This window comes from Drechmeria coniospora, chromosome 03 (genome assembly GCF_001625195.1).
Source record: "Drechmeria coniospora strain ARSEF 6962 chromosome 03, whole genome shotgun sequence".
In the NCBI taxonomy this organism is placed as follows: Eukaryota; Fungi; Ascomycota; class Sordariomycetes; order Hypocreales; family Ophiocordycipitaceae; genus Drechmeria; species Drechmeria coniospora.
The window spans coordinates 2,846,987-2,872,418 of NC_054391.1; the positions used below are offsets into that span (position 1 = coordinate 2,846,987).

General features: G+C 56.5%; 5 protein-coding genes across 5 annotated transcripts; 2 read left to right on the forward strand and 3 right to left on the reverse strand.

Moving 5' to 3' along the window:
• Positions 1-783: 783 nt before the first annotated feature.
• DCS_06599 (uncharacterized protein) lies at positions 784-2,024 on the forward strand (the record flags this gene model as incomplete). Its single annotated transcript, XM_040803887.1, has 5 exons — positions 784-803; positions 863-876; positions 944-1,135; positions 1,198-1,559; positions 1,662-2,024. 5 exons carry the CDS (start codon positions 784-786, stop codon positions 2,022-2,024), a joined length of 951 nt encoding a protein of 316 aa, XP_040653991.1.
• Positions 2,025-2,508: 484 nt separating this feature from the next.
• DCS_06600 (hsp70 family protein) lies at positions 2,509-4,674 on the forward strand (the record flags this gene model as incomplete). Its single annotated transcript, XM_040803888.1, has 4 exons — positions 2,509-2,551; positions 2,703-2,880; positions 2,966-3,131; positions 3,217-4,674. 4 exons carry the CDS (start codon positions 2,509-2,511, stop codon positions 4,672-4,674), a joined length of 1,845 nt encoding a protein of 614 aa, XP_040653992.1.
• Positions 4,675-6,563: 1,889 nt separating this feature from the next.
• DCS_06601 (uncharacterized protein) lies at positions 6,564-6,800 on the reverse strand (the record flags this gene model as incomplete). Its single annotated transcript, XM_040803889.1, has 1 exon — positions 6,564-6,800. One exon carries the CDS (start codon positions 6,798-6,800, stop codon positions 6,564-6,566), a length of 237 nt encoding a protein of 78 aa, XP_040653993.1.
• A 10,874-nt stretch (positions 6,801-17,674) lies between these two features.
• Positions 17,675-22,977, reverse strand: DCS_06602 (RNA polymerase II largest subunit; the record flags this gene model as incomplete). Its single annotated transcript, XM_040803890.1, has 2 exons — positions 17,675-22,552; positions 22,621-22,977. 2 exons carry the CDS (start codon positions 22,975-22,977, stop codon positions 17,675-17,677), a joined length of 5,235 nt encoding a protein of 1,744 aa, XP_040653994.1.
• A 992-nt stretch (positions 22,978-23,969) lies between these two features.
• On the reverse strand, positions 23,970-25,432 carry DCS_06603 (WD domain-containing protein; the record flags this gene model as incomplete). Its single annotated transcript, XM_040803891.1, has 2 exons — positions 23,970-25,023; positions 25,074-25,432. 2 exons carry the CDS (start codon positions 25,430-25,432, stop codon positions 23,970-23,972), a joined length of 1,413 nt encoding a protein of 470 aa, XP_040653995.1.

Sequence of the window (25,432 nt, forward strand, 5' to 3'; positions counted from 1 at the left end):
ACAGTACTTTTTGGTTCTTTATCAATTTTGAATAAATCGTTATTTGGGCAGTTAATAGTAATTTGTACAACCAACAGCTGTTATTTCTCAATATATTGTCGTACCTAATAATCGCTCTGCAAATAATTCCAACTCTCGTTGCACCTCTATCTGCCTCAATCACTTGCCTCAACCGTACCTCAATTACTGCCTTAATCGTGCCTCAATCACTGCCTCAATCGCTGCCTCAATCGCTGCCTTGACGTATGTCAAGAGATTATATATATTAAGTAGCAATGTATGTTATGTAGCAATGTATGCTATGTCTGTGTTATAAATTACTGACCAGAACAAAGGTGCTTCTCATGATCGCTACCCTAACAGTCTGTCGACACCTTGACGTCCGGTTACGAGGCTGTCACGGAAAAGGGTACGTACGCGTAGGTACCCAGTACTTATACAGTACGGTTACGGTACGTGCACGCTCGCCTGTGGGTGAACAAACCCATACGAAGGTGCCTAATATACCCGTATAGAATACGGAGTAATTACTGTACGGAGTGCATTGCAACATTATTAACACTAGTACGGAGCACTACAGTAGCTTCATGCATGGCCGCCTCGTACAGCGATAGAGATTGGAGCGGAGATCTGATGTCACTAGTTACGGCAACTCAAGTCTTGAGCCAGCCAACTTCCAACCCAACCCTCTCCCGCATCTTCCTCCCGCATCTTCCACAAGCTCGTCGAGTGGGAATCGTTGAAGGGTTTTGACCAATCCCCCGTGCAGTTTCTGAGACGAAGATGGCCGTCAAAGTTTTCTTGTAAGTGTTCCGCCGCTCACTCCTGTTGTCTGGCCGCATCACGGTTGACAGAACATCAGGACCGGTGCCACAGGTTTGTGCCCCCAAACGGCGGGCGGGAAAGACGTGACAGTTCCGAGGCTGACAATGGCTGTTTGAAGGGTACATTGGAGGCACGGCTCTCGACCACTTGATCCAAGCGCACCCAGAGTATGAGTATACGGTTCTCGTCCGCGATAAGCACCGTGCCGAGGCCATCGGTGCCAAGTACCCCGCTGTCAAGTATGTATTTGGCACTCTTGACGATCATGTGAACCTGGAGGAGGCAGCTGCGAAGGCTGATGTCGTCGTTCGTATGTCACATGGCACGCAAGGATCACTCGAAAGTGCTCTCCGTACTGAGCCTCCGCCACAGACACGGCCGAGTCGTCGGATCATTATGCGGGAGCACTCGCCATAGCCAAGGGATTGAAGGACGGTCATTCGCCTGAGCATCCAGGCTACTGGATCCATACATCCGGCACCTCCATCTTGACGTGGTATGATGCCGAACACAAGCGTGAGGGCGCCGCTCCGCTCCCCAAGGAAAAGTATCACGACATCGACGACATCGAGCGCCTCGTCACGCTCCCCGACGCCGCCCACCACCGCGACGTTGACAAGATCGCCATCGCCGCCAATTCGGATCTCGTCAAGGTCGCCATCCTCTGCCCGCCAACCATTTACGGAGCCGGGACAGGGCCGGTCAACCGGCGTAGCAGGCAGGTGCCCAGCCTGGTGAAGGAGACCCTCAAGCACGGTTTCGCACCCATCATCGGCGAGGGAAAAGCCGAGTGGGACCACGTCCACGGCGACGACCTCGGCGAGCTGTACGTCAAGCTCGTAGAGGCCACGCAGGATCCATCCAAGAAGAATGACGCGGACGTGTTTGGCCCTCATGCCTACTTCTTCGTGGAGAACGGATCACATGCGTGGGCCGATGTTGCGCAGTGGATCGCCGACGAGGCGACCAGGCAGGGCTATCTGCCTGTGTCGCAGGCGAAACGTGTTTCCGAGAAGGAGGTTACCTTGATGGATGAAGGCTCAGTGTCGTGGGGAAGAAACTCCAAGGGCATAGCCATGAGGGCCAGGCGGCATCTTGATTGGGAGCCACGGGGCGTTTCGTTGAAGGACACCATTGCCGAGGTCGTGGCGATGGAGGCACATGATCTCGGGTTGTCTCCCAAAGGAAAGAAGAATTAAGTCATCGCTCTGCTGCTCGCAGACGAATAGGCAGGAATCCGTGTCTACATGGAAGACGATAACCAATGCTTCCCCGCCAACCTCTCACCGCCGCCGATGGCATGAACGATGGCGGTTGCTGATGTCACTTTTTCTGTCACCCTCAAGTCGGCACACCATGTGGCACCTGAAATCTAAGGCCGAAGGGTTTGCTTATCCAATCGGGTCTAATACTATAAGGGACTACTCCTCCAATGACCCCACCTACGGCGGCAGAAATATCCACCTGGCGTTGGGGGGGTGAAAGGTTCCCAAGAGACAGCCCCGAAAAAAATCACATTTTTTTTTGGCTGTCTGGGAGAATTTCTACACCGATTGACCCCATAATCTTGGTTTTCCCGCCTTTCCCTCCTCATTCCCTCAACCTTTCTCTTCCTCCCATCCATCCTCAGTCGTCGTCGTTGATAGAGACGAATCCCCTTCCTTTCCAACACACATATACAAAATGGCGGACGAAGTGTACGATGGTGCCATTGGCATCGATCTGGGTAAGTTTTTGACCTTTACGTGCGAGAGAGAATGGTGAATGCCGGCCACATGGCAGCGGCAGAATCGATCGCTCCCGGCATTCACGTTCTCGCCCGACCATCTCTTGATTTTCCTCGATCCATCAAGGCTGACCAAAATATCCACTCACAGGCACCACCTACTCTTGTGTTGCTACCTACGAGGGTACCAATGTCGAGATCATTGCCAACGAGCAGGGTTCCTTCACCACTCCCTCGTTCGTCTCCTTCACCGACAAAGAGCGCCTGATCGGTGAGGCCGCCAAGAACAATGCTGCCATGAACCCCCGCAACACCGTCTTCGATGCCAAGTGAGTTCTGTTACCCGCTTTCTCGCCATCGGGAGAGCGAAATTTCCTTTCACGGCGGCCGCGATTCTAACCCACGACCCACCAGGCGTCTCATCGGCCGCCGCTTCGACGACCCTACCGTGAAGAAGGACATCGAGTCTTGGCCCTTCAAGGTCGTCGACGATGCCACCCAGCCTAAGATTGAGGTCGAGTACCTCGGCGAGAAGAAGCAGTTCTCCGCCCAGGAGATCTCCTCCATGGTTCTCCTCAAGGTGTGTTTCCTCTCATTGCCCACCCTCGATGGAACTGTGGCTTTCTGTCCGGACGTCGTTCGGTGCTAATGAACGAACCCTATAGATGAAGGAGATTGCCGAGACCAAGCTCGGCAAGAAGGTCGAGAAGGCCGTCATCACGGTTCCTGCCTACTTCAACGACAACCAGCGTCAGGCTACCAAGGATGCCGGTGCCATCTCTGGCCTCAACGTCCTCCGTATCATCAACGAGCCCACGGCCGCCGCCATCGCCTACGGCCTCGGCTCCGGCAAGTCCGAGAAGGAGCGAAATGTCCTTATCTACGATCTCGGTGGTGGCACCTTCGATGTCTCTCTCCTGAACATCCAGGGCGGCGTCTTCACCGTCCGCGCCACCGCCGGTGACACCCATCTTGGTGGCCAGGACTTCGACACCAACCTCCTCGACCACTGCAAGAAGGAGTTCACCCGCAAGTCCAAGAAGGACCTCAGCGGCGACGCCCGCGCTCTGCGAAGGCTCCGTACCGCTTGCGAGCGTGCCAAGCGTACCCTGTCCAGCGGTGCCCAGGCCACCATCGAGATCGACTCTCTCTTTGACGGCGAGGACTTCACCATGACCATCACCCGTGCCCGTTTCGAGGAGCTCAACGCCAAGGCTTTCTCCGGCACCCTCGAGCCCGTTGCCCAGGTCCTCAAGGATGCCGCCATTGAGAAGAGCGCCGTCGACGAGATCGTCCTCGTCGGTGGTTCCACTCGTATCCCCCGCATCCAGAAGCTCCTGTCCGAGTTCTTCGACGGCAAGAAGCTCGAGAAGAGCATCAACCCTGACGAGGCCGTCGCCTACGGTGCCGCCGTTCAGGCCGGCATCCTCTCCGGCAAGGCTACCTCGGCCGAGACGGCCGACCTCCTCCTCCTCGACGTCGTGCCCCTGTCTCTGGGTGTCGCCATGGAGGGCAACATCTTTGCCCCCGTCGTCACCCGTGGCCAGACGGTCCCTTGCTTGAAGAAGAGGACCTTCACGACCGTCGCCGACAACCAGCAGACGGTCCAGTTCCCCGTCTACCAGGGTGAGCGTGTCAACTGCGAGGACAACACATCCCTCGGCGAGTTCACCCTTGCTCCCATCCCCCCCATGCGCGCCGGCGAGGCCGTTCTCGAGTGCGTCTTCGAGGTGGACGTCAACGGTATCCTCAAGGTCACGGCCACGGAGAAGACGTCTGGCCGCAGCGCCAACATCACCATCTCCAACTCTGTCGGCAAACTTTCCACCGACGAGATCGAGAAGATGATCACGGACGCCGAGAAGTTCAAGAACAACGACGAGGCCTTCAGCAAGAAGTTCGAGGCCAAGCAGCAGCTCGAGTCGTACATTGGTCGCGTCGAGGAGATCGTCTCGGACCCCACCCTGTCCCTCAAGCTGAAGCGCGGACAGAAGGAGAGAATCGAGAGCACCATCAGCGACGCCATGGCCGCCCTCGAGCTCAGCGAGAGCACCGCCGACGACCTGAAGAAGCAGGAGCTCGCCCTGAAGCGCCTCGTTACCAAGGCCATGTCCTCGCGATAAATGCGCAATGGGAGGGTTCGTCGAGGGAGACGGTCATCTGGACGGGAGGAGGTGGTGCTTCGGGCTGCGAAGCGCCGGGCAGACGTATGCGCTTGGGCTACGGGAAGAGGCTCAGCTGGCAGCCGAAGCGTATGTCTTTTTTCTTTACAGTTAATTTTACTCCGGATCTGTGGTCATGCGAACAAGGATGATTATGAGGCACATACAAAAGTTCTGCATTTTCGTCATTCATCGGGTCTCACGTTGATGCCGTCTACATGGGCTCGAGGGGAAGGGGGGGCGAGCCGCTTGATGGATGAAGAATGCTGCCGCATAGTTTGAGGAGCCGCCGGCTGATGATTGCACGACGAGCGGCTTGTGAGTGGAGCGTGGACCCTGGAGAAGAATACGAACCAAGCGGCATGTGACTCGAGAAGCCTGGAATCGTGAACGTATGTGTATGTGTATGTGTGTATGTGTGGGTATGTGTGTGTGTGTGTTTGTATGTGTGGACAGTATGTGTGTGGATGGTTGCTGTTGTTAGGTTCAACGACTAGCAGCATTTCCTACATCTATACCACGATTCCATATGACACCGGTTTCTTGCCAAAGTTACCAATGATCAAATGTGCCGGTGCCGCCCAAGGTCATGGAGCCATGCGAGTTTCGTCCATGCGAGTTTCGTCTAATTGGCGCAATGCGTAGGTTCCTTGGGCGGTTTGGAGAGCATTCGTATGCTATCATCCTCCCCTCCCTCTTTTCTCTCTCATGGGCAGCAAATCAATGGCGATGGCGAAGCACTTCATGGCAGCTAGATATAGAGTGTCTTGTTTTGAATAGCCCAGTTTCCGTGACGATGCTGATGATGCTGACGATGCCTCCATTTAGAGAATCGCCCTGCACCGCGAGCCGTCTAGGGACATTGACATATCATCAATCATCGCACCCGCCTCACCTCTCCTTGGCAATATCGTCACAATTGACCCTGTCCCCGGTATGCCAAGCCATGACCGTCGCCACCGCTTCGCGCACACTGCAGGCACAAACATGTCTCACTCAATAACACGGCCGGGGTAAAGTCTTGCCTCACTCACCCCGATACAACGCGCAGGATTGATCGAGCCCATACGAGTGCAACGGACGACAAGTCATTGATCCCATGCTGCTGCAAACCTGTCTCACATCCCTCATGAAGCAGCCATGATGCTAGGGCAGGAAGAGAGGGTGAAGCTAGCTGGACGGTCTGTCTACGTCCATGTCGGGAAAATTCTTCCATCCGTCTATGACCAGGCAGGTCGATTAACCATAGATGTAAGCATGTCCTGTTGTTTGAGACATGGATGATCTCGCCGAACGTAGCCAGCCACGGTACTGCTCAAGTTTCACCCGGTCTTACCTTGACTGCGTATGAAACTGCTCGTTCCACAACTGGTCAGTACGAGGGTTGATCATGGGAAGGCAAGACGTGAGTGGCAAGGTAATTGTACGACAAACAACTATGTTCATTGGATGCGAAGGCACCGAAGGCACTTGCGGATCAGAGTACCGGATAGTCACAGCCCGAGACCAACATTGGCCATCGGAGCCGCATCCGCCTGATGGCAACCTCGTACGTTTCAACGACAGATGTAGGTTCAAGCAAGGTCATCAATTGTGACTACCTATCTGTAGTAATCTACTCTTCTCTCGGCAGGGAATAGCGCATAACCCCCAGTTTTTTTTCCCTTTCCGATATCGAACACATAGCAGTAATCAATACTCACGTCGTCTCTCTGCTGCTGCCACAATTGTTCGTTTGGCCGCACCAACCTGGCGACAAGTCTGCTACCTCGGCGTTGGCAACCAAGTCCCGATCCCAACTCTTCCTACTTCCCTTCCCCGTTAGGCCCCCGAAGCCAGGGTTGGCTGGTTCACGGAGTGGCTGCCGTATCGTAAAAGTCCTCCTTGTGCTCGTCCAGGTGCTCGCCCCAGTGGACGGGACCGAGCTTCAAGACCCGGTAGCCTGTGGTGCTGGCGCTGCTGGACGACCGCCGCAACGATGGCTCCGCTGGCACCGCCGAGGTTTCGTTGCTGCCGCCGGCACGGCTTACCGGAGCCTGGGGGTATGAGGCAGACGTGGCGGGGACGAGAGAGAGAAAGGTCGGCATAGGAGTTGCCCTTTGGCTGTCGCTGGGGGAAGACATGATACGTCGACGTACAAAAAGTAGTGTCACCGTTGGGAGTTTGCCTGCTTTCTCGGTATCGGTACCACTGGAGAACGATGAAAATGATGAATTGAGAAAGGGAGAACGATGAAAATGATGAATTGAGAAAGGGAATGAGATGAGCACGCATATCGCAGGGCAATTGCACTTATAAATTGGCAGCAACCAGCAGCGACAGGCAGTGTCGCACGAACTCGGCGACTTCGCGAGCGCCCCAAGTTGGGTTTCACTTCAGCACGCATCCATGTCGATCCTACCGTCGACGGTCAGATCCAGGGTCATCTGACCAAGTGCTAGGCCAAGGGCCAACAGCATGTCTCAAACTGCTCATTCCAGAACGGGCCCGGCCCCGAACATGTACGCGTAAAGGTACTAATGACTGTAGCATGTCTTCCAAACAGTATGCAACCTTGAGGGTTGCAGAGGCTACCCTCGCGCTGGGAGACAGCCCCAAGCGGGATTGCATTTCTCAGAGGATGTCGGTTGATGAGACAATTACGTTCAAAACATTCGCTGTTCGACGGGTGTGGCGCTCCCGGGTCGCGCCGACTCTCCGTCCACCATCGGCAGGCATTTGTTTTGCCACGGGGCTACGAATAATCAGATGCCAGCAGGCTGGCCCTCACCTGCGGATGGTGCAGCCCTTCCAACTTTCCCATCTCCGCATGGACCGCCAAGCGAGGGGATTTCCCGGAACAGTTGATTGTCTTCCATCCTTTCATTGGTCAGGCCGGCTTCCGACCCCAAAGCTGAGTGCGGGGGAATGCAGACTCGATCAAGATCAGAGGCGAGGCCCGCGCCGCATATCCGCATTCTGAGGACGCCGCCACGCGCTGGTGAGAGAGTCCGGGGGTGGATGCGAGCACATGCGCGACGAGGGATACGCAAGCAATCCATGGTCGTGGAGAATGTGCCATTGTCTGCCGTTGCCGTGCCCGAGATGCAGACGGCCGGAGGCGCAAGCCAGCTGTCTCGTGACCGAGGGTACTCGTACCTGGCTGGCAAAGAGTCCAGCAACATTCCAGAAGTGGTCATGGCTTCCAGCGAAGCAGATCTGGAGAGGCGCCTGAAGGGGTGCCGAAGACGACGATGACGACGTCAAGGATTGCCAGCACCATTGTGTCGTGTCGAGGCTGGCATGTGATGCGATGACGACAACCACATTGGCATAAAATCATACTCATGGCCTCGCATTCGGTTGCCGACCACACATTTCCGCCATCTCTGTTCATCGTATCGAGTATCCCGTAACGAGGTTTCGTCCAGTTAGCCTCGAAGCAAGCGCGCCGCCGGCACAAGTGGCGGACCTTGCTCCCCACTTGCAGATGTCGCCAACGGCGGTATGCGTCTTTCCATGTCGCTTCCGAATGCACTGCTAGCACGTTTGCTCCGCACAGTCGTTATTATGTCGACCAACGTGACCAAACGCCGTTGGCCCCTGTCCACTGCTGCGAGAACGTTCGTGTACTCTGTACAAGACTTCCACCTGGCCAAAGCGAAAATATCAACTTCGTCGTGGCATCGTCTCGCGACGCCATTGGACTCAAGTGAGACGGTGCCATTTTTTCAGCACCGGTACAAACCGGACACAGGAGCCCAAAGCCCATGGATAGGCAGGCACTCAGTGGCAAGGACGAGACCATGAGTAGGGGAGGAAGAGTGACGGGAGGGAGGGGGGTCCCCAACAGCGGTCGCGTAACAGGCCGCAGATACGACATCTCACGATGCCATGGCTGCGCCTCCAAGTCTGGTCCTGACAAGGCCTAAAATGGGTCAAACTCCGAGAACTCACGACCTCGCCGGCCAGGAACACGTTTCAAGTGGAGCTGGGATTGCCCTGCTTTGAACCGAAACTCCAGCGTCCAAGCCCTGGCGTCCAAGTTACGGCGTGTATCAACGATGGCGGAAGCGGAGGCTTGCGTGCCGGGAGGTACTAGCGGAGGACAGGACCAACGGGTTTATTCCAGGTGCACAACTAGCCAGCCTCTTGCGTATGGGCGAGCAGGAACGTCTTTAAAATTTGGCCCGACGTGCGATGACTCTTGAGGTCTCGGCAGCAGGCGTTGTCCTTGAATGCCCGAACGCGGAAGGGGAAATTATGACGATTCGTGCGGAGCCAGTGCCTGGGGCGATGTCGAGGGGAGCGGTATGGCGAGGGGCGTATGTATTCATACCACGCGCACCAGAATATGGGCCGCACCTGGTTTTCCCGAGTCAAGGTTTTCTGCTTCATCTCAGTCACGGACCATGCCGGAAGTTACGTATTCGTATTTGGCCTTTCTCCCCCTACCAAGGTCGAAAAACAGACCTCGAATTTCTCCGTCACAGAAGGCAACTCTCTGCCAGGGGGATCGACATTCGGATGCAGCGTCGATAGAAGCCCCGTTTTGTCCTCGGGTTGTCAGGCTCGAAACGTCACATGTTGGTTCTCTCGTTTTGTATCCCTCCCTGTGATGGGTCGCTTCCTTCACCCCACGTGGATTTGTCGGTTGCAAGGCATGATAAAAGCTACACGACAAGTCTTGTTTTGTTCCGTCGGCGATTCTTCTCGGGCCCCCCTTTGACCTTCCAATCTCACGACCACTCTTACCCCAGGGGAGAAATACAATGATCAGTTGTCTCTCCTGAAACGAAGGAAATGAGAGAAGCGGTGGGACGAAACTGCACTCGCAGCAATGCACCAAAACAGGAGCATATTTGCCGACTCACAATCGGAGCCCCTGGCAAGTTCGCAAAGTTCTTGATGCATATTCTTCTCCCTCACACTCGTCATGGGCCGATGCCAATGCGTCGATATCGTAGGTAAATGATGTGCCTATGTTTTCCCATGTTTGTCTGGAGGTGTGAATGCGATGGACGGCGAGCCCCTGCTGATGCCGATGTCGTTGCTGCTGAAGGACTTCGTCTGCCGGTGAAGATGGCAGGATGCGAATACGAGGTCTACAGTACACACCTTCGGGAAGAGACGAACACGCCCGGGGGGAAGTGCCTACCTTCATGGGCATGTTGCACCACTTCGCGGCTTGCCGCAGCCAAAGAAGCAGGAGGTGGCAAATAATGTCCATGTACAACTACAACTACTCGCGAGAACAAGCAGGAGCGAGGCCTCAATGCCCAGTACCTACCACTAGCACTGATTGTACTTGTAGTTGTACCTGACAGCCATGGATATTCCCGTTCACGCGAGACGTAGAAAAAGATTCGAGTCACCATGGCTACATTTTCCATCGTCTATATTTGCCCGTTGCGGCCCATGCAAGCGGTCAGGTAATCGGGGCTATCACGTCGAGCATAGTTTGACGAAGCAATCGCCAGAGATTTGCTCTGAATCCCCCAAGCTCGTCCACCCTGGTCGGCCTTGTACGTTCACTATTTCCTTTCGGATAGGCAATATACGTATACAAGCACTTGCTTCCTCGGAAAGGCGCAGCAGAAATCATCAGCACTGGGCTGCTTGCATTCGTCTTGATGAACCTACCTAGGCATCCATGAGTGCATCCCTCTCGTCTTCCATGGTACGCAAACAAGCAAGCGCAATCGAGTTTCGGCTGCCGATATCTGTCGCTGAATAGTTAACTCATGCCCGTGGTTTACATCCATGATCCATGTATCCGCACGGTACCTTTTTCATGTCGCTGCATCGTACAGAGTAAGTACTTGCTTGTAATACATGTACACTCGAACGGGCGCACTCCAGAACCTGCAGATCCAGCCCCACCCGGACAGTTACTTCCCATCCGTGCCTTCTTCGTCCTACAGGTAGGTAATACAAGTACGGTGTACTTGTAAGTGCAGCCGTAACGGCATGGACAACACTGGGCACCGCACGGGTCCTTGTGGCTCACTACCTCCCAAATCTTACATGTGCAAGTATTAGTTGTAGTTGCACACAAGTGAGCAGGTACATGTACCAAGTTGTGTTGTAGGTGTGGTTGTATTTGTGCATTGGAAGTGTGGTAGTGGCTGTTTGGCGGCAGATGACAGCGGTTGGCGATCCACTGGCGCAAGTGGGTCAACCCCCTCCCCCCTGTAACAGAGTCAGAGGACGGGAGGATGGCCAAGGCCTGATCTTGGTCTTTGTACCAAACAGTGGTGAGTGAGATGCCACTTCACTGTCTTAGTAGGAAGGCGTCCTCGTCGCGGCGTCCTGCGGCTCGTCATTCTCCTTTCGCAAACACGACTGCAGTTCTCTGTGTGAACCAGCCGACCAGTGAGTACGAGTAGATGCAACGAGCAGGTAGAGAGTACTAGTAAGTAGGTACCTAGTAGGCATCTCACCACGTCTCTTTGGCACCTCCCTACTACCTATATGCAACATGAATTATAGCTACTATGCATGTACAGAGAGCATATAGGGGTACGGAGTAGATACATGCACATACTTGTACACCCAGAGCTACGGAGTACAGTACAGTACTAGGTACGGAGCACTTGCATGTACAGTACTTGTACAGTAGGCGCTGTAGAAGGGGAATCGTATGCACCTTTGGGACGGCGTGTCCACTTTCCTTCGTCCAGAAGCGCACCTTCTACTCCAAACGGCACGACGCGATGAAGGAAGGAGGGAGGGTATGACCACAGTGTACATATGTAAGTAAGTGTACATGCACCAACACACATGTACATCGAGCCCCCATCGCGGCATCCAACTCCGTTGCAGCCTAGCTCTTGGCCCTTGCTGCGACTTGTACGTGTGAGTATGTAGGCCAATGCCGTCCCACGCTCACTCTCGCTCTCGCTCTCGCTCTCACGGTAAGCCAGCCAGTCGGTCACCAGCGAGGCGGGCGGGCGCCCGGGCTGGTGAGGGAGCATCGCCATCGGCTGTCCGTCCATCTCGGCTGCACCGAATGCACACCCAATTCTCCTCGTCGTCGTCGTGCCACACCGGTCCGACATTCGACGTTCCCGCATCCGTGGTGCTCGGGGTGAAGACGACTGTTTCTACCGACGTAGGAGCTGCCGCTGCCGGCGCCGCTGCTTCTGCAGTAGTCTCTCGCCATGTTTTTACTTTTCCTCCCTCTGTGTGGCCTTGACTTTGAGCGGGTGACATGGTCCAAGGTCGCGTCACTTACTTTCACTTCCTCCGTCCTGTCAATTGCTTGTCGCCTCGCCTCGCCTCGTCTCACTGCCTCAGTCCACTTCGACACCCACGCGTGTCACGAAAGCTTCTACCCTGACGATGCGCGTGCCTAGCCTCAGGGCTCGCATGGCTCACGCCTTTTGTTCCCACTTTCTTGGGTGCCCGGTGTCGCCCATGCATGTAGGTAGGCAGGCAGGTAGGCAGGCAGGCAGGTCCACGCACTTGGACTGAACGCCCACCCGGATGCACAGGCCAGCTCGACGAAATTTGGACATGATGGACTTGTTGCCCCCTCCCTGTTTCCCAGGCAAAACGGTGGCGAGCCAACCAACAAGTTGGCCTGCCTGTCTTCCCTCCTCAAGTACCGCCGCGCTTGCCTCTTCATTGCCCCTTCCTTGCCGTGAACCCCTCCCTCGTTGTTTATATCCTTCCCACGCCTAATTACGCCAAACGCCCGAATTCAGAGGCCGAAAGTAAAGGAGCAAACAACCAGCGACGAAGGCGAATGAAGTTCGGGAAAGTGGACAATCTGACTCGTCCGATCCAAATGCATGCTTGTGCGTCAGAATCAACCTTTTCTCTGCCCGAAGCAAGCAAACATGCTTAGATTCGCTGCTGTGGCAAGCCTTTGCTAGACCTATGCCGCGGAAAGGTATATAAAGGCATGCAGGTTCTGCCTCGTCGGAATCTCTCCCATCAAGATCGCAAGCCCTCCAGTTCCTACGCGGCAGCACTCGACCTCGAAAGGCTCGACGGCGGATTCGCAAGCTACTTGACTCTCTCGAGCCCCCCTCCCCCCCTCTTCGTCGGATACATCCCATCTCATCCCGTCGCCCTCCCACGACGCACATTCGGCCCTCGTCTGGCCAGCCCATCGCAAGACAAGCTGTGTGACCCCCCTGAGGAGCATGTTGCACCTGCATCCCCTTGACTGACGAGGAGCAGGCCCGAGCCGGACAAGCAGTCTTTCCTTGGCAAAAAATCCATCGCACCAAAACGGGAAGAAGGACTCGAACAGCAACGATGTGCATCTGGGTTACCAACCAGACTTACACGGGCTGTGGCTGCACCTTCCAGGAGAGCACAAGAAAGCCGGGCTGCAGCTGCTCTGCCGTCGTCAACATGGGCACCCAGACCTGGCATGGTTACTGCTCTCGCCCGCAGTGCCCCAAGCCAAAGTAGCGCCTGTACGACACCCGTGCCCAATTTCTCTCTTCCCGCCCTTCCTGTCACTGACGACGCCGACTCTTAGCGGGCCCGAGCAGCGGCTGCGCATGATGAGATGCCTGCATCAAACAGTCGTCGGCAGCTGCGTCGTTCGGACTTGGGGGCGGGTTGGCTTCCGATAACACGATGGCCGACCAGCATCCGCTCCGATGGACTTTCATCCGATCAGAAATCTATTACCATTATTCTTCTTTTCATTCCTTGCTCGCCTTGACAGCTGCGTTGGGCACGGGAGAGGTCGATCGACGTGTCATTCATAGGATAATGCCAGCTCGGGGGCAACTGATAGATCAATACATGCATGTGTACACCATTCGATAACACCATGTCACTTCGTCGTCCCACCTCGACTTGGAACGTCCGTGCATGCTGCAAGAGGAGTCGTGAGCAAGATGGCAGGCTCTCGGAGCATTGCAGCTGCAGGAGCGAACATCCACGGCCGGAACACGGCCCAGAAGGGAGTGGTTGGTAACGAGAAGTAGCCGACAAGCAAGAACAGATCCCGTTTCATGCCAGGTGATGAGGTGAACATGCACATTGCCAACCATTCATCACCATGATCCGCATGTCGCTTTCCGCTTCCCAACGTGCGTGGACATGGCGGCAGTCGTGGTCTGGTGGCCCGCCGCGACATGAAGAAAGGGCCACAAGGAGGCCCATTCTGCGGCTACGCTGTGCGCCCAAGCCTGAAAAGCCGGCCGCCACAGCGACGGAGCAAAGGCGCGGGTGCCTTGGTAGGTATGACGGAAGGGTAGCGGGTGCACACCACACCTAGACAGTGGCTGGCAAGATTGATTCTGCGAGTGCCCAGGTGTACACATTCTGCCTATCCGACGGGCTTGCGGCTACCTTGAGCTCCGGTGGCTGTCGTTGAAAAGGGGGCGGGAAGAGGGGCGGGAAGCTCGGGCTGCTGCCACGAGCGCTGCCCCCGCTTGAAGCAACCGATCTGAGCTGAAGGTGACGAAAGAAACTTCAACGAGGGAAATCGGCAGCCGGAAGGTGAAGCAAAGAAGAGAGGGGGGGGGGCTCGAACGGGCGGGGAATCGCCCAGGCGCAGGCTTCGCGTGCGTGTGATGAATTTCGGCATGCCCGACGTTTGCTGCCGTTGTCTTGCCATGCGTTCGTGGCGGGGAATGATGGATGGGTGGGTGGGGAAGGATTGGTGAGGTTGTTGATGTAGGACAGCGCCAGCAACGGCTGGTTCTCGTTGTTGGTTGGCACGCAAGAGCATCTCCGTTCCGTCCCCTTGCGCACTGCACACGGTTGACCTGCTGCAAGAACAACCAAGCACAGCGAGCACCAGGTACGAATGTAGTCTGTAGTGCGACGTACTTTGCGCTCCGTACTTGGAGTATACCCACCGCACCGCGCATCATTGCGCTGGAATCTTGGGTTAGTACTGACGTCCAGCCAGGCCCCCACTGGACAGGTGGTCTATGCCTGCTGTCGCCCGCAAATCAGTGGCGGCACCTAATAATTCCCAAAAGCACAGAGTGCATGCATGTAAGTAAATTTACGGACTCCGTACACCTATCGTTAATACCCTGCGGAGCATGGAGCAACCTAAGTCATGTATTATAAGCATCCCGAAGCGTACTCAACTTTAGTACCAAGTAAAAACACACCTTCAATTACGGAGTAGATGTACACCTACGGAGTACACTAACATGTACTGTAATTACTTACTTGCTTACATATATATACTTGCAATAGTCACTACAGCAGGTGGAAGGACTAGAAGCACTTTTGTACGTCGAATCGACGATAGGGGCGATGCGTGTCGTGCGGTACACGAACATATTGAAATGGCCCAAGCTACCTGCCAGTATCCTCACCCGCTCGCCTTCTTGCTTGCGTGTTGCCTCTTTGCCTCCTCACCACCAGGAAACAGGACGCTGATAGCACCATGTGATGGGCTGTACCACTGCCGGTATAGAAAATGCCGTTGTGCTAGTCCTACTGCCTTCTCGTTCCCGATCCGAACATGTGCGCTCACAGCACAGCTACATTGGGACGGAGTCATGTGATTCGACCAATGCACACAATAATAATGGGCATCTGCCTCCAACCTACCAAAACTTGCCGTCTGGCGTTTCGCTGGACGACAGCTGGCAAGTGTGCGTATTTTCAACACGAAGCAAGAAACCAGGCACCACGCCGATGATGATGATGACGATGAGCAGAACAACTACAACGACATGCCTGACCGGATACATCCGTCACCTCCCTCCCACTCCTCCTCCTCGCAGTTTCGGGACCGTATCGTCCCCATTTGGGCGGCCCGGTCTCCTCTGCTACCGACACATTTGGATTGATTGGGTTATGGAACAGTCGTGGAACATTCCATCAGCAAGGGACCTCGAGCAGATCTGCACAGCCACGGACGGTGCTGTCGGCAATCGGCGTGTGTTTGCATCAACGGGGCAGCCATGCTTTCTGCCTACCACGTCGATCACAGCTTGCTCAGCATCAGCCGCTCCAGGAAAGGAACGTTGCCGAACAAGATCCGCTTAATGGTCGTCCCGAATCATGATATCACTCAAATCTCGGCCCATATGGCGCCGGCACCCTTTCCCATGCGAGCTCTTTTCCCCCTCGCCCTCGTGCTCAAACGAACGCGCAACGGCCGCCACACTGCCCCTGCAGCCTCGCACGCCCGGTGAAGGTATAACAAGCAGAATCACCTTCCACGGCTACGCTGGAGTCTCACGATCCCTTCCGCCCTTGCTTCTCCTGCCTGTCGCCCATCTCGGACGCCGCGGAGCGACAGCAAACATGGCTTAACTCGTCATTTGCCTTGCATCCATTGACGGAGAAAATCTCGCAAGCAGAAACGAGCGAAACGACGCCACCACGGACGCTCGGCAGCTGGCCATACGGGCTCTCCACCGAAGTCACGACCGATCCATGTCCGCGTGCTAGGCTTCACGGCATCACCGCTGGCATGCCAACTTTCACCGCTCCGCCCGTTCCTGGTGCAGCCAAGAGAAGGACAGTTGTGGTAACCTTCCCACTCCATGCTAACATATTGGACTCTTGGTCTAGACACGAGGCGTGTGCACATGATCGTTCGTTTCACTCGACATTCACCATCCCCATCCCGTACGAGCATGAGCACCTCGAACTTGGTGGGTATGCACATTCTGCACAAGGAATACATCGTTGAATTACATGGATGAACCAACTGCGAACCACTGGCCCCGCTGGTTCCAGAGTCTCGGGGCGCGGTTTTTAGCCGCCACAGCCGCCACCGATGGTTGCCTTGCAGGTGTGTGTGCGCTAGTCCCTTCAGGCTGACCCAGCATGCAAATCCGTACAAGCCCCCGGCCTGGGCCACGTTGCCCTTGGCCCCCAAAACGCCAGGCCCTGTACCGCCAACGGCTCCACCCCTGCCGCTCGACCTGACGACCTCCGTCCGCCTTCCGCGCTCGTCAGCTTCCACCGAGCAGCCCACACCAGTCATCATCCTCAATACGCCTCAGCACGTCCCAATGGAACCACCAACCGTGCCTACGAGGGCCTACACTGACTGTCTGCATAGTCAGCACGGCAGGCTCGGTTCGTCCACCATGGAACGCGAGTGCGTCCCAAACGAGCTCGTGGGTAGGTGCCACTGGTGATGCGAACTCGATCAACCGTCAACCGCCAGGGATGGAGGCAAGCCATATTTATCTCTGCTGCCTTAATGCAGCTTTTCATTCTCCTTCCCATCCTCAGCATGAGAATCAAGTACCGGGAACGGATTGACCGACGTCGGGCCAATTTCCACAAACTCATCCCTTCATCGACATGCTTCGCCATGCACCAATCAGTCAATCAGCCGCAACCTGTGTTGTAGTTGCTTCGCCGCCAGCTGAGGTGCTCTGCCATCATTCCGACAGGTACGAGTCCTGGGCGGAATCCAGGAGCCATCCGTGTCTCGGCGTGACTCGTCACTCCTCCCAGTTCAGCCTTCCGGATCAGCCGTGATCGTGGCACGCAGCATCGTCCCTGTCCCCAAAGTATGTGCAGCATTTATTATTCGTACCCATAGTACTAGCTCCCTTCAGCCTACGTGCTTCGTGGAGGATACACGTAGAGCAGCTGGATCTCCCTCCCTTCTCCTTGCCTATTCCCGCACGCTTCGAACAAATTACACGCGGCTGAAGGTCACCGTACTCCTGCTTACAGTGCTCCATGCCCCCATCTGCCAAGGCATAGCTAGCTTGATTTCTTCCCTGTGTACTGCTGTATTGCCTTTTCTTTTTTTTGTCTTTGGTTTTGCGACTTCCAGAACTCCCTGTAATATCTCACACGCCTTTGGTCTGAATTCTGTCGCACGCCCCTCCAACCACGCGGGGATGAAAAGGAGGATCATGTGAAGGGGGAAAGATGACAGCCTGTGCCTCATATGCATTATTCAGTTACAGAATCAATCGTTCGCCGGCGAGCTCGGAGAACTGCGCAAATCATCAGTGTCTGCTGCCGCACGCCAGCGAAGTCGCTCGTGCCGTCGACGGACAAAAACTCACTATTGATTTCCCGACGTGCCGGGCCCAGGGGTCCGAGGAGAAAACGAAGGAGAAGTCGGCGAGTAGCTTGGGCTCGTCGGCGACTGCTGGTTTCCCGGGCTCCTTTGGAAACTTGGGCTCGTCGGCGAGTAAGCCTCGGGCGAGGTCGGGGACCAGGAGGGCGAGGCAGGGGAGTAGGAAGGGGAAGTTGCGCCGGCACCGTGCAGGTTGGGGGATGCGGGACTGTAGTTGGGGCTGGCCGGCGAGTAGCTGGGGGAGGTGGGGGAGTTGAACTGTGCAGGCGAAGTCGGCGAGTAATGCCGGGGCGACGACGGCGACGCTGGCGAGTAGCTCGGCGACGTCGGGCTGTAGTTTGGGCTCGCCGGGCTCGTCGGCCGCAGCATCGGCGACGTCGGCGAGAACGACGGCGACGACGGGCTGAACGACGGCGACATGGCGTAGCGGCCGGCGCCTCCGCCGTCGATGAGCGGCGACGTCGGCGAGTACCCGGCGTTGGGCGACGACGGCGAGTAGCCGCCCATGCCCGAGCTGAAGGGCGACGTCGGCGACGTGCTGAACGGGCTCGTCGCTCCGCGCATCGAATAGGGGCTCATGGACCCGATGCCTCCGAAGCCGCCGCCGCCGTACTCGGTGCCGAATCCGGCGGGTGTCTCCGACCCGGCACCCTGGATCGGCGAGAAGTTGCCCGCCGCCGGCGAGCTCATGCTCATGTAGCCCGAGTCGCCCATGGGCGAGCCCGTGTCGTACGGCGTCGCTGCCCCCTCCGCCTCGCCGTCCTTGACGGGCATGCCGGGCATCAGACCCATCCGAGAGTTGTCGGAGATGACCGTCTCCAGCATCTTGGGGTCGAGGAAAACGTCAAAGTTGCCCGTTCCCATGGGTGCCATCTGCCCCAGCATGACGTTTTCGGAAATGCCGCGGCAGTCGTCCAGCTCACCCGTCGCCGCCGCCTCGAGGAGAATCTCGACCGTCTCTTCGAAGGAACAACGCATCAGCGCGCCCGTGTCGGCGCGGTTGATGCCGTGTCGGGTGACGGCCGATATGGTGCCCCTGTACGTCATGACGTCGACCAGAAGGGCGATGTGCCGATGGTTGACGTACGAACCGTCAAACGCCAAAACGTTCGTCAGCTCCTTGACCAGGGCCGAGCGCGCGGCCTCGATGCCGAACACCTCCACAATCTGCCACAGATCGTTGGTGTAGGTCCGTGACGCATCCACACCGTCGACGGCGAGCACCTCACGTAGCGCGGAACCACTAGTGTCCAGGTACCACTGTGTGCATCGCGGGTCGTCCTTGATGGCAAGCTCCGATCCGTCTTCGTCCTCGACAAGTCGCGTGCCCTTGGTCAAGAAGGCACGATCGATGCCGGGAACGCCGCGCAGCGTGAGGGTGTCGAGGAGGTGAGACTCCAGACGCTTCAGCATCACGTCGTCCTCCATTTCGTCTTCGCCCCCCTTGCCATCGCCCCGCTTGATGCTCCGAAGTCGAATCACCTGCTCGTCTGCGTTGTTGTCGCTGAATATGATGGCCATGTCGGCCGAGTACTCCTCCTTGATGCGCTGGGCAACCTCGTCGATCTTGATCTCCTTGTCGAGCAGCTTCTGCCGATCCAGGGTGATGCGCAAGAGCCACCTCGACTGCATGTCGAGGGTGTTTTCGTCATCTTCCGGGATCAAAAAGTACGAGTCAACCATGTCCAGATCCTCGGCAATCGTCGTGGTCCGGACGTTGGGGTCGTAGTAGATCTCCGTCACCGACGTCACGGAGCGCAGGTTGGTGTACTCCACCATGCTACGCAGCGTCTTCGCCTCCTCCTGCTTGGCCAAGAACGTGCTCAAGTAGACAGCCATGCTAGGGGTCTTGATGTCCTTGGCAAGGTTCAGGATTTCTTTCAGCCGGGGCACGCCGAGCGTGACGTTCTTCGACGACACACCGGCGAAATGGAAGGTGTTGAGCGTCATCTGCGTCGCGGGCTCGCCGATGGACTGCGCCGCGAGAACACCAACCATCTCACCGGGGCTGACAAACGACCGGTCCCAACGGTTCTGAAGCTCGCCCAACACGTGATCAAAGGCGAGCTTGTTCAGCCGGTGAACCTTGACGATTTCCTTGAAGGCCAGGCGCGATCGAACGAGAGCCTTGAACAGGATGGTGGCGCTCGAGTCGGCTTCCGCCGAGATAGGGTCTGACCCACGAACGATCTTCATCTTGCTGAGCATGTTCTGCACGGCAGGTATGACGTCCGACGGTCGAAGGTTGCTTCGGTCCGTGGCCTTGACGTTGAACACCCGCTTGGCCGACTCGATCATGCGACCGAGGTTGAGCGGCAGCTGCATCATCTCATCTCCCAACTTTGAACGATTGATGGAGCGCACCTCGCGGCGGTTAGCCACGAGTGCATCCCACTCCTCATCCAGCAAGGACATCGAGGCTTTGTCTCCCGTCAACTCGTTGCCGTACTCGTAATCCGTCTTGAACCAATCGGGTGGATTGGCAAGATCCAGCCGGTACTTCTTCTCGAACGCAGCGTCGGACATCTTCAGTGTGCCTAGTTTCTGCTTCTCGATGCACATGGCATCCAGGCCGTCCTCGCCATACAAGAACTGAATGATGTCGCCCAGGGAGTTGCGCACTGTCCCATCATAGCGAGCGCTGAGATCCTCGAGTGCCTTCACAAGCCGTCGCTGGATGTAGCCCGTCTCGGCCGTCTTGACCGCCGTGTCGATGAGACCTTCTCGACCAGCCATGGCGTGGAAGAAGAATTCCGACGGTGTCAGACCGCGCAGGTACGAGTTCTCGACGAAACCACGGGCTTCGGGCGAGTAGTCATCCTTGGTGAAATGGGGAAGCGTTCTGTACTTGAAACCGAACGGAATTCGCTTGCCTTCCACGATCTGCTGGCCGACGAGCGCAGTCATCTGAGAAATATTGATGGACGATCCCTTCGAACCAGAGTCGGCCATGGTGACGGCGTTGTTGGAATCCTTCAAACTCGACTGCGTCGTCGTACCGGCCTGGTCACGGGCCTGGTTGAGGGCCTTCGATACCTTGTTCTCGAATGTCGCTCGAACATTCATGCCAGGAAGGGCCTCGAGCTCGTTGGCCGTGGCCATGGCCGTCAGCCGAGCAACCTCGGCCTTTTGCGTGTCGATGTGCACCTGGACCTTCTCAATCGTTTCCTTGTCAGGAACAGTGTCACCGATGCCGATGCTGTGTCCATTGTGCAGGAGCCAGTACGTCACGACCTGCTGCACGCCGTTCAGGAAGGCCATGGCTCCGCTGGGGCCAAGTTCATTGTAGCAGAGGTGAACAATGCCACCGGCGGCCGCGCCCACGTTCTTCTTCCTGAGGAGCCCGAAAATGAGCTCACCGCTTTGGATGAGAACGCCGTTATCCGTCAGTGGGAAATCGGACCCTTCGGGGTTGTGCAGGCTGATTTCGGGAGGAATAACCATGGAGATGATCTGCTTTCCGGTCCATCGCGGCCGGGGTTTCAGAATTGCCGGTGGGGGGATGACACCGTCCCAGTTGGGAACCCAGAGCATCAGGTTCATGACCATCTCCTTGTCGATGAAGGTGTCCCGGCGGCACAGCTTGTACACCCCGGCAAGGGAGTCCTGGACAATACCCATCAAGGGACCATTCTTCTGGGGAGAGACGATGTTGTTGGGTACAAGGCACAGCTCCTTGACCTCGGCTCGCGTCTCTTCGCTCTGAGGAACGTGAAGATTCATCTCGTCGCCGTCAAAATCAGCGTTGTACGGCGAGGTCACGGACAGATTCAGCCGAAAGGTCGAGTACGGCATGACGCGAACGCGATGACCCATCATGGACTCCTTGTGCAGCGAAGGCTGACGGTTGAAGATGATGTAGTCACCATCCATGAGATGCCGCTCGACCTTCCATCCGTACTCGAGCGAGATCTGAGCCGCGCGTCTGTGATGCCGCAGATCGATGCGGGTGCCATCGGACCTGATGACGTATTTGGCGCCAGGGTGCTCGTTCGGCCCGTTCTCGACGAGCTGGTGCAGCTTGCCAATGTTGTACGGGGTAACGGTCTCCGGATAGGTCAGGGTCCTGGCGATGCTGCGAGGAACGCCGACCTCGTGAAGGGAGAGGTTGGCATCACCAGTGATGACAGTACGAGCCGAGAAGTCGACACGCTTACCCATCAAGTTGCCACGGAGACGACCTTCCTTGCCCTTCAAGCGCGCTCGGATGGCCTTGACGGGTCGTCCACTTTTTTGCAAAGCTCGCGGCTGGCCGGCTATGTCGTTGTCCATGTACGTGGCTACATGGTACTGCAAAAGCTCCTCGAAGTCTCGAGCAATGTGCAGAGGCGACCCTTCACGGATCGCCTGCTTCACGTTGCCGTTGGCACGGATGATGTCGCCGAGCTTGTAGGTCAAGTCGTCTTCGTTTCGCATGCCGGTGCCAGTACCGTCCATGGAGATGCTGGGACGGACAGGCGGTGGCGGAACAGGCAGAACGGTGAGAATCATCCACTCGGGCCGAGCGTAGTCGGAGTTCAGGCCAATGTGTCGAAGGTCCTCCTCCGAGATCCGGCGCAAGATGCTATGGGCCATCTCTGGCGTGATCGGCACCGTCTCCCGTCTTTTGGGGCCATCCTCCTGCGCGACGTCGAAGGCAGCCTTGAGCTGAAGAGCGGCTTGCCGGACGGCCGGTTGGACGTTGCCACATCCACCATGATTCATCGCCTGACCTTTCATCGCGGGCAAGAAGTCTTCGTCCTTTTCCTTGTTCTGGCGGTCTTCGTTCTCGCACCTCCGCTTCTTCTTGCACACGGCCCAGACACGATTAAATCTAAGCTTGGGGTCCCGGGTGTTGATGGCAGCTTGGAACTCTGGGTCGCTCTGTTCGGCCCAAGGTTAGCCATCCACGAAGGTTACCAAAATACCCTGTGGTTGTGGCAAATACTAACAGTATCGGACAACACCTTGCTGCAGTTATGGCAGACAATCTCCAGGATCTTCTTGACCTTCTTGATGAACCCGGGATGGTAGACTGGCTTGGCAAGCTCGATGTGACCAAAGTGGCCAGGGCACTCGCCCATGGCCTGCGTGCAAGTCTTACACTTGAACTGTCGGTCTATCGAACCGAGCAGTGGATCGTTGAGCCCTCCATCGCGTGGTTTTGTCCCCCCTTCCTCCATCGTTTCAGGGTAGAGGATGTGAGCGACGCTCATGTTCTTGATCTCCTCGGGCGACATGAGGCCGAACTGAATCTCCTCCACCGTCTTGAGCGGCGCGCTCGAGTGCGTGAAATAGAGGTTTGCCATTTTCGCGCGTGTTCCTGTTGTCGCCTAGGGGGCACGGTAGGGAGTCGCAGTCGCCGAGATCGAAACGCGCCGTCGAAGGTGGCAAAACACGTCAAAAGGGTCGAGAGGAGACGATTATGACTCCCTGGGAAGACTTTGCTGAAGGAAAATGGCAGCCAAGCGCCGATGGCGGATGGCGCTCGACTGAACAGCGCCCCGTCCTGGCCGGCGGCCCAGGAGAACCTCAGGCTCTTGTCCCCCGTCGCCAGCGTCTCGGAGGTCGTCGATGTCGTCAGCCACGGATAAACAAGTCGCAGAGCACTGCCTGCTGCGCTTCGGGGCGTTGCGCAAGATGCACAGCGCGCGTGGTGATGCAGCTGGGGTCGTGAGGCAAAGTTTTGTCGAGGGTGAGGCGTGAGGTTGTCCAGGCTGGCGGCGAGGAAGAGCCTGGAGTTTAGGTAGCTGCCTCCAGCGCTAGTCCTATTCTGGGCACGAAACTCTCCTGGACCGCCTTTTGGCGCCTCAGGCAACAAGACTTCATGCTAACAAGCAGCCTGATTCTGAATGGACGGGTTGATTGGCTTTGATAAAAAAAAAGAAAATCAGGTTGTCTCGAGCATAACAGCAGCAGCACTAACCAACTTTGTTTGTTCGCCTTTCAATGAGCGTTCTCTTTTGACGCGGCGGGACAAGAGGCGGCTTATTTTGGTGATTTGCAGTCTCATGTTCCGCCTGTCCTCTCGAAGAAATGCATCGGGTTTTTCTGAATGCCCTCAAATCACTTGCTAGCGGTGCTAACTCCAGAATAATGTCTCGCGTCTACGGCACATGGACAAATTGCTCAGCCGCACATGGCAAGTCTACGCTACAACATACATAATCGCTCGCAGATTGCGGATAGAACGTACACCGTCGTTCCTACGCAAGTACATTCGTCTTCGATCGCTGCCGTCACATCATTTGTCCTGTGATGATGGATGATGGATGATGGACAAAGATCGCTCATGCGTTCATTAGGATAACAACTTTTTCTTGCTTCTCCCTCCCTTGCCAGCAGAACCTTTCTTTGCTGTTTCAGCCACGGCGTCCGCATCGCTCTGCCCTTGGCCAGGACTCTTCCGGCGCATGGTGCCGGTGGAGACGGCGACAAACTCATCCTCACTGTCGCTCTCGCCGACGTTGAACAATATCGGCATGCGAAAGCTGTCGACATAGTCGTCAAACTTGAGCGGATCCTGGGTCAGGACGTCTACATCCTCGTCCTCTGCGTCCAGCCGCCGTCGATGGATCTCCTCTTGCGCGTATATATCGAACTCGTCTTCTCGTTCGATGTACTCGACATTCTCTTCCACCTCTGCAAAGTCTGGCGCAAGCGCCGACCACTTCTGAGGGCTCACCACCGACCAGATGTATATTTGTCCCGTCTCGAGGCCGCATGCAGCGAGCAGGGCTCGAGTTGGATGCCACTCTATGACTCCTTGTTCCTCCTTCGGGTCTTTGAGCATACACACAAGACTACCGTGGTTCTGTTCCCACACGTAGAGCTCATGGTTGTTGTATGTCGACGCAGCGACGTACTCGCCCGTTGCGCTGAAAGTCACGTGGTTCCAGGACAGCTTGTTGACGACATCCTGAAACTTGTGCTCCAACGGAACTTGTATTGTGTCGAGATCGAGACGGTCCACCGACAGGTTCGGTATCCTAAATGTGCGGATGATGCGGTCTTGGGAGTTGACCAGCAACTCCCGGCCGGACCCAGTTATCCGCATCGTAGTTATCACGCCGCCGCATATCTTTTCCGAGTAAATGATCTCGAGCGTTCTAGCGTCGATGATGTTGAGCTTGCCTTTGCTCGTGCCCGCGATGATGTGGTCTCCGGTGGAGGTCCAGATGGCCGACGTCGTCATTTGCTTTGCGTCCTCCTTTGCCTGCTTTTCTTTCTGGGCCGCGTCACCCTCCGTATCAACTCGTTTCGGCGCCGATGGGAGAATATGCTTGACGTCGACGGGGTCCGTCATGTCGACCAGGACGGGCTGCTCCTCGAAGAGCGAGGCGACGAACTGCAAGCTAGAGGGGTGAGCCGGCATCCAGACGCGGCGAGGGACAGCTTCACGTACTGATTCCAGGGGTGCAGCTCGGCCATGTATGCCGGTGCCCGGAAGCGCACCTCCCGCAACCTCTTCCCGTCTTGGAGATCCCAGAGCGTCGCCTTCCAACCCTGGCAGGTAGAGAGGAGGTATCGGCCGCATCGCGACCAGCTCAGGAACGTTATGCTCTTGTTGTGCCCTCTCAACTTTCGCGCGACTCCCATGGTCTCGAGGTCCCAGATGGATACCGTGCCGTCGACACGACCAGAGGCAAGGTAGTCGCCGTTACGGTTGAACCGTAGCATCGTTGCGTGACCAGAGCGGATGGTGTTTGTGATGCTTTCAGGATAATCCTGCAGCAGGTAGTCGTCTGAAAGCAGAAGGTTCAT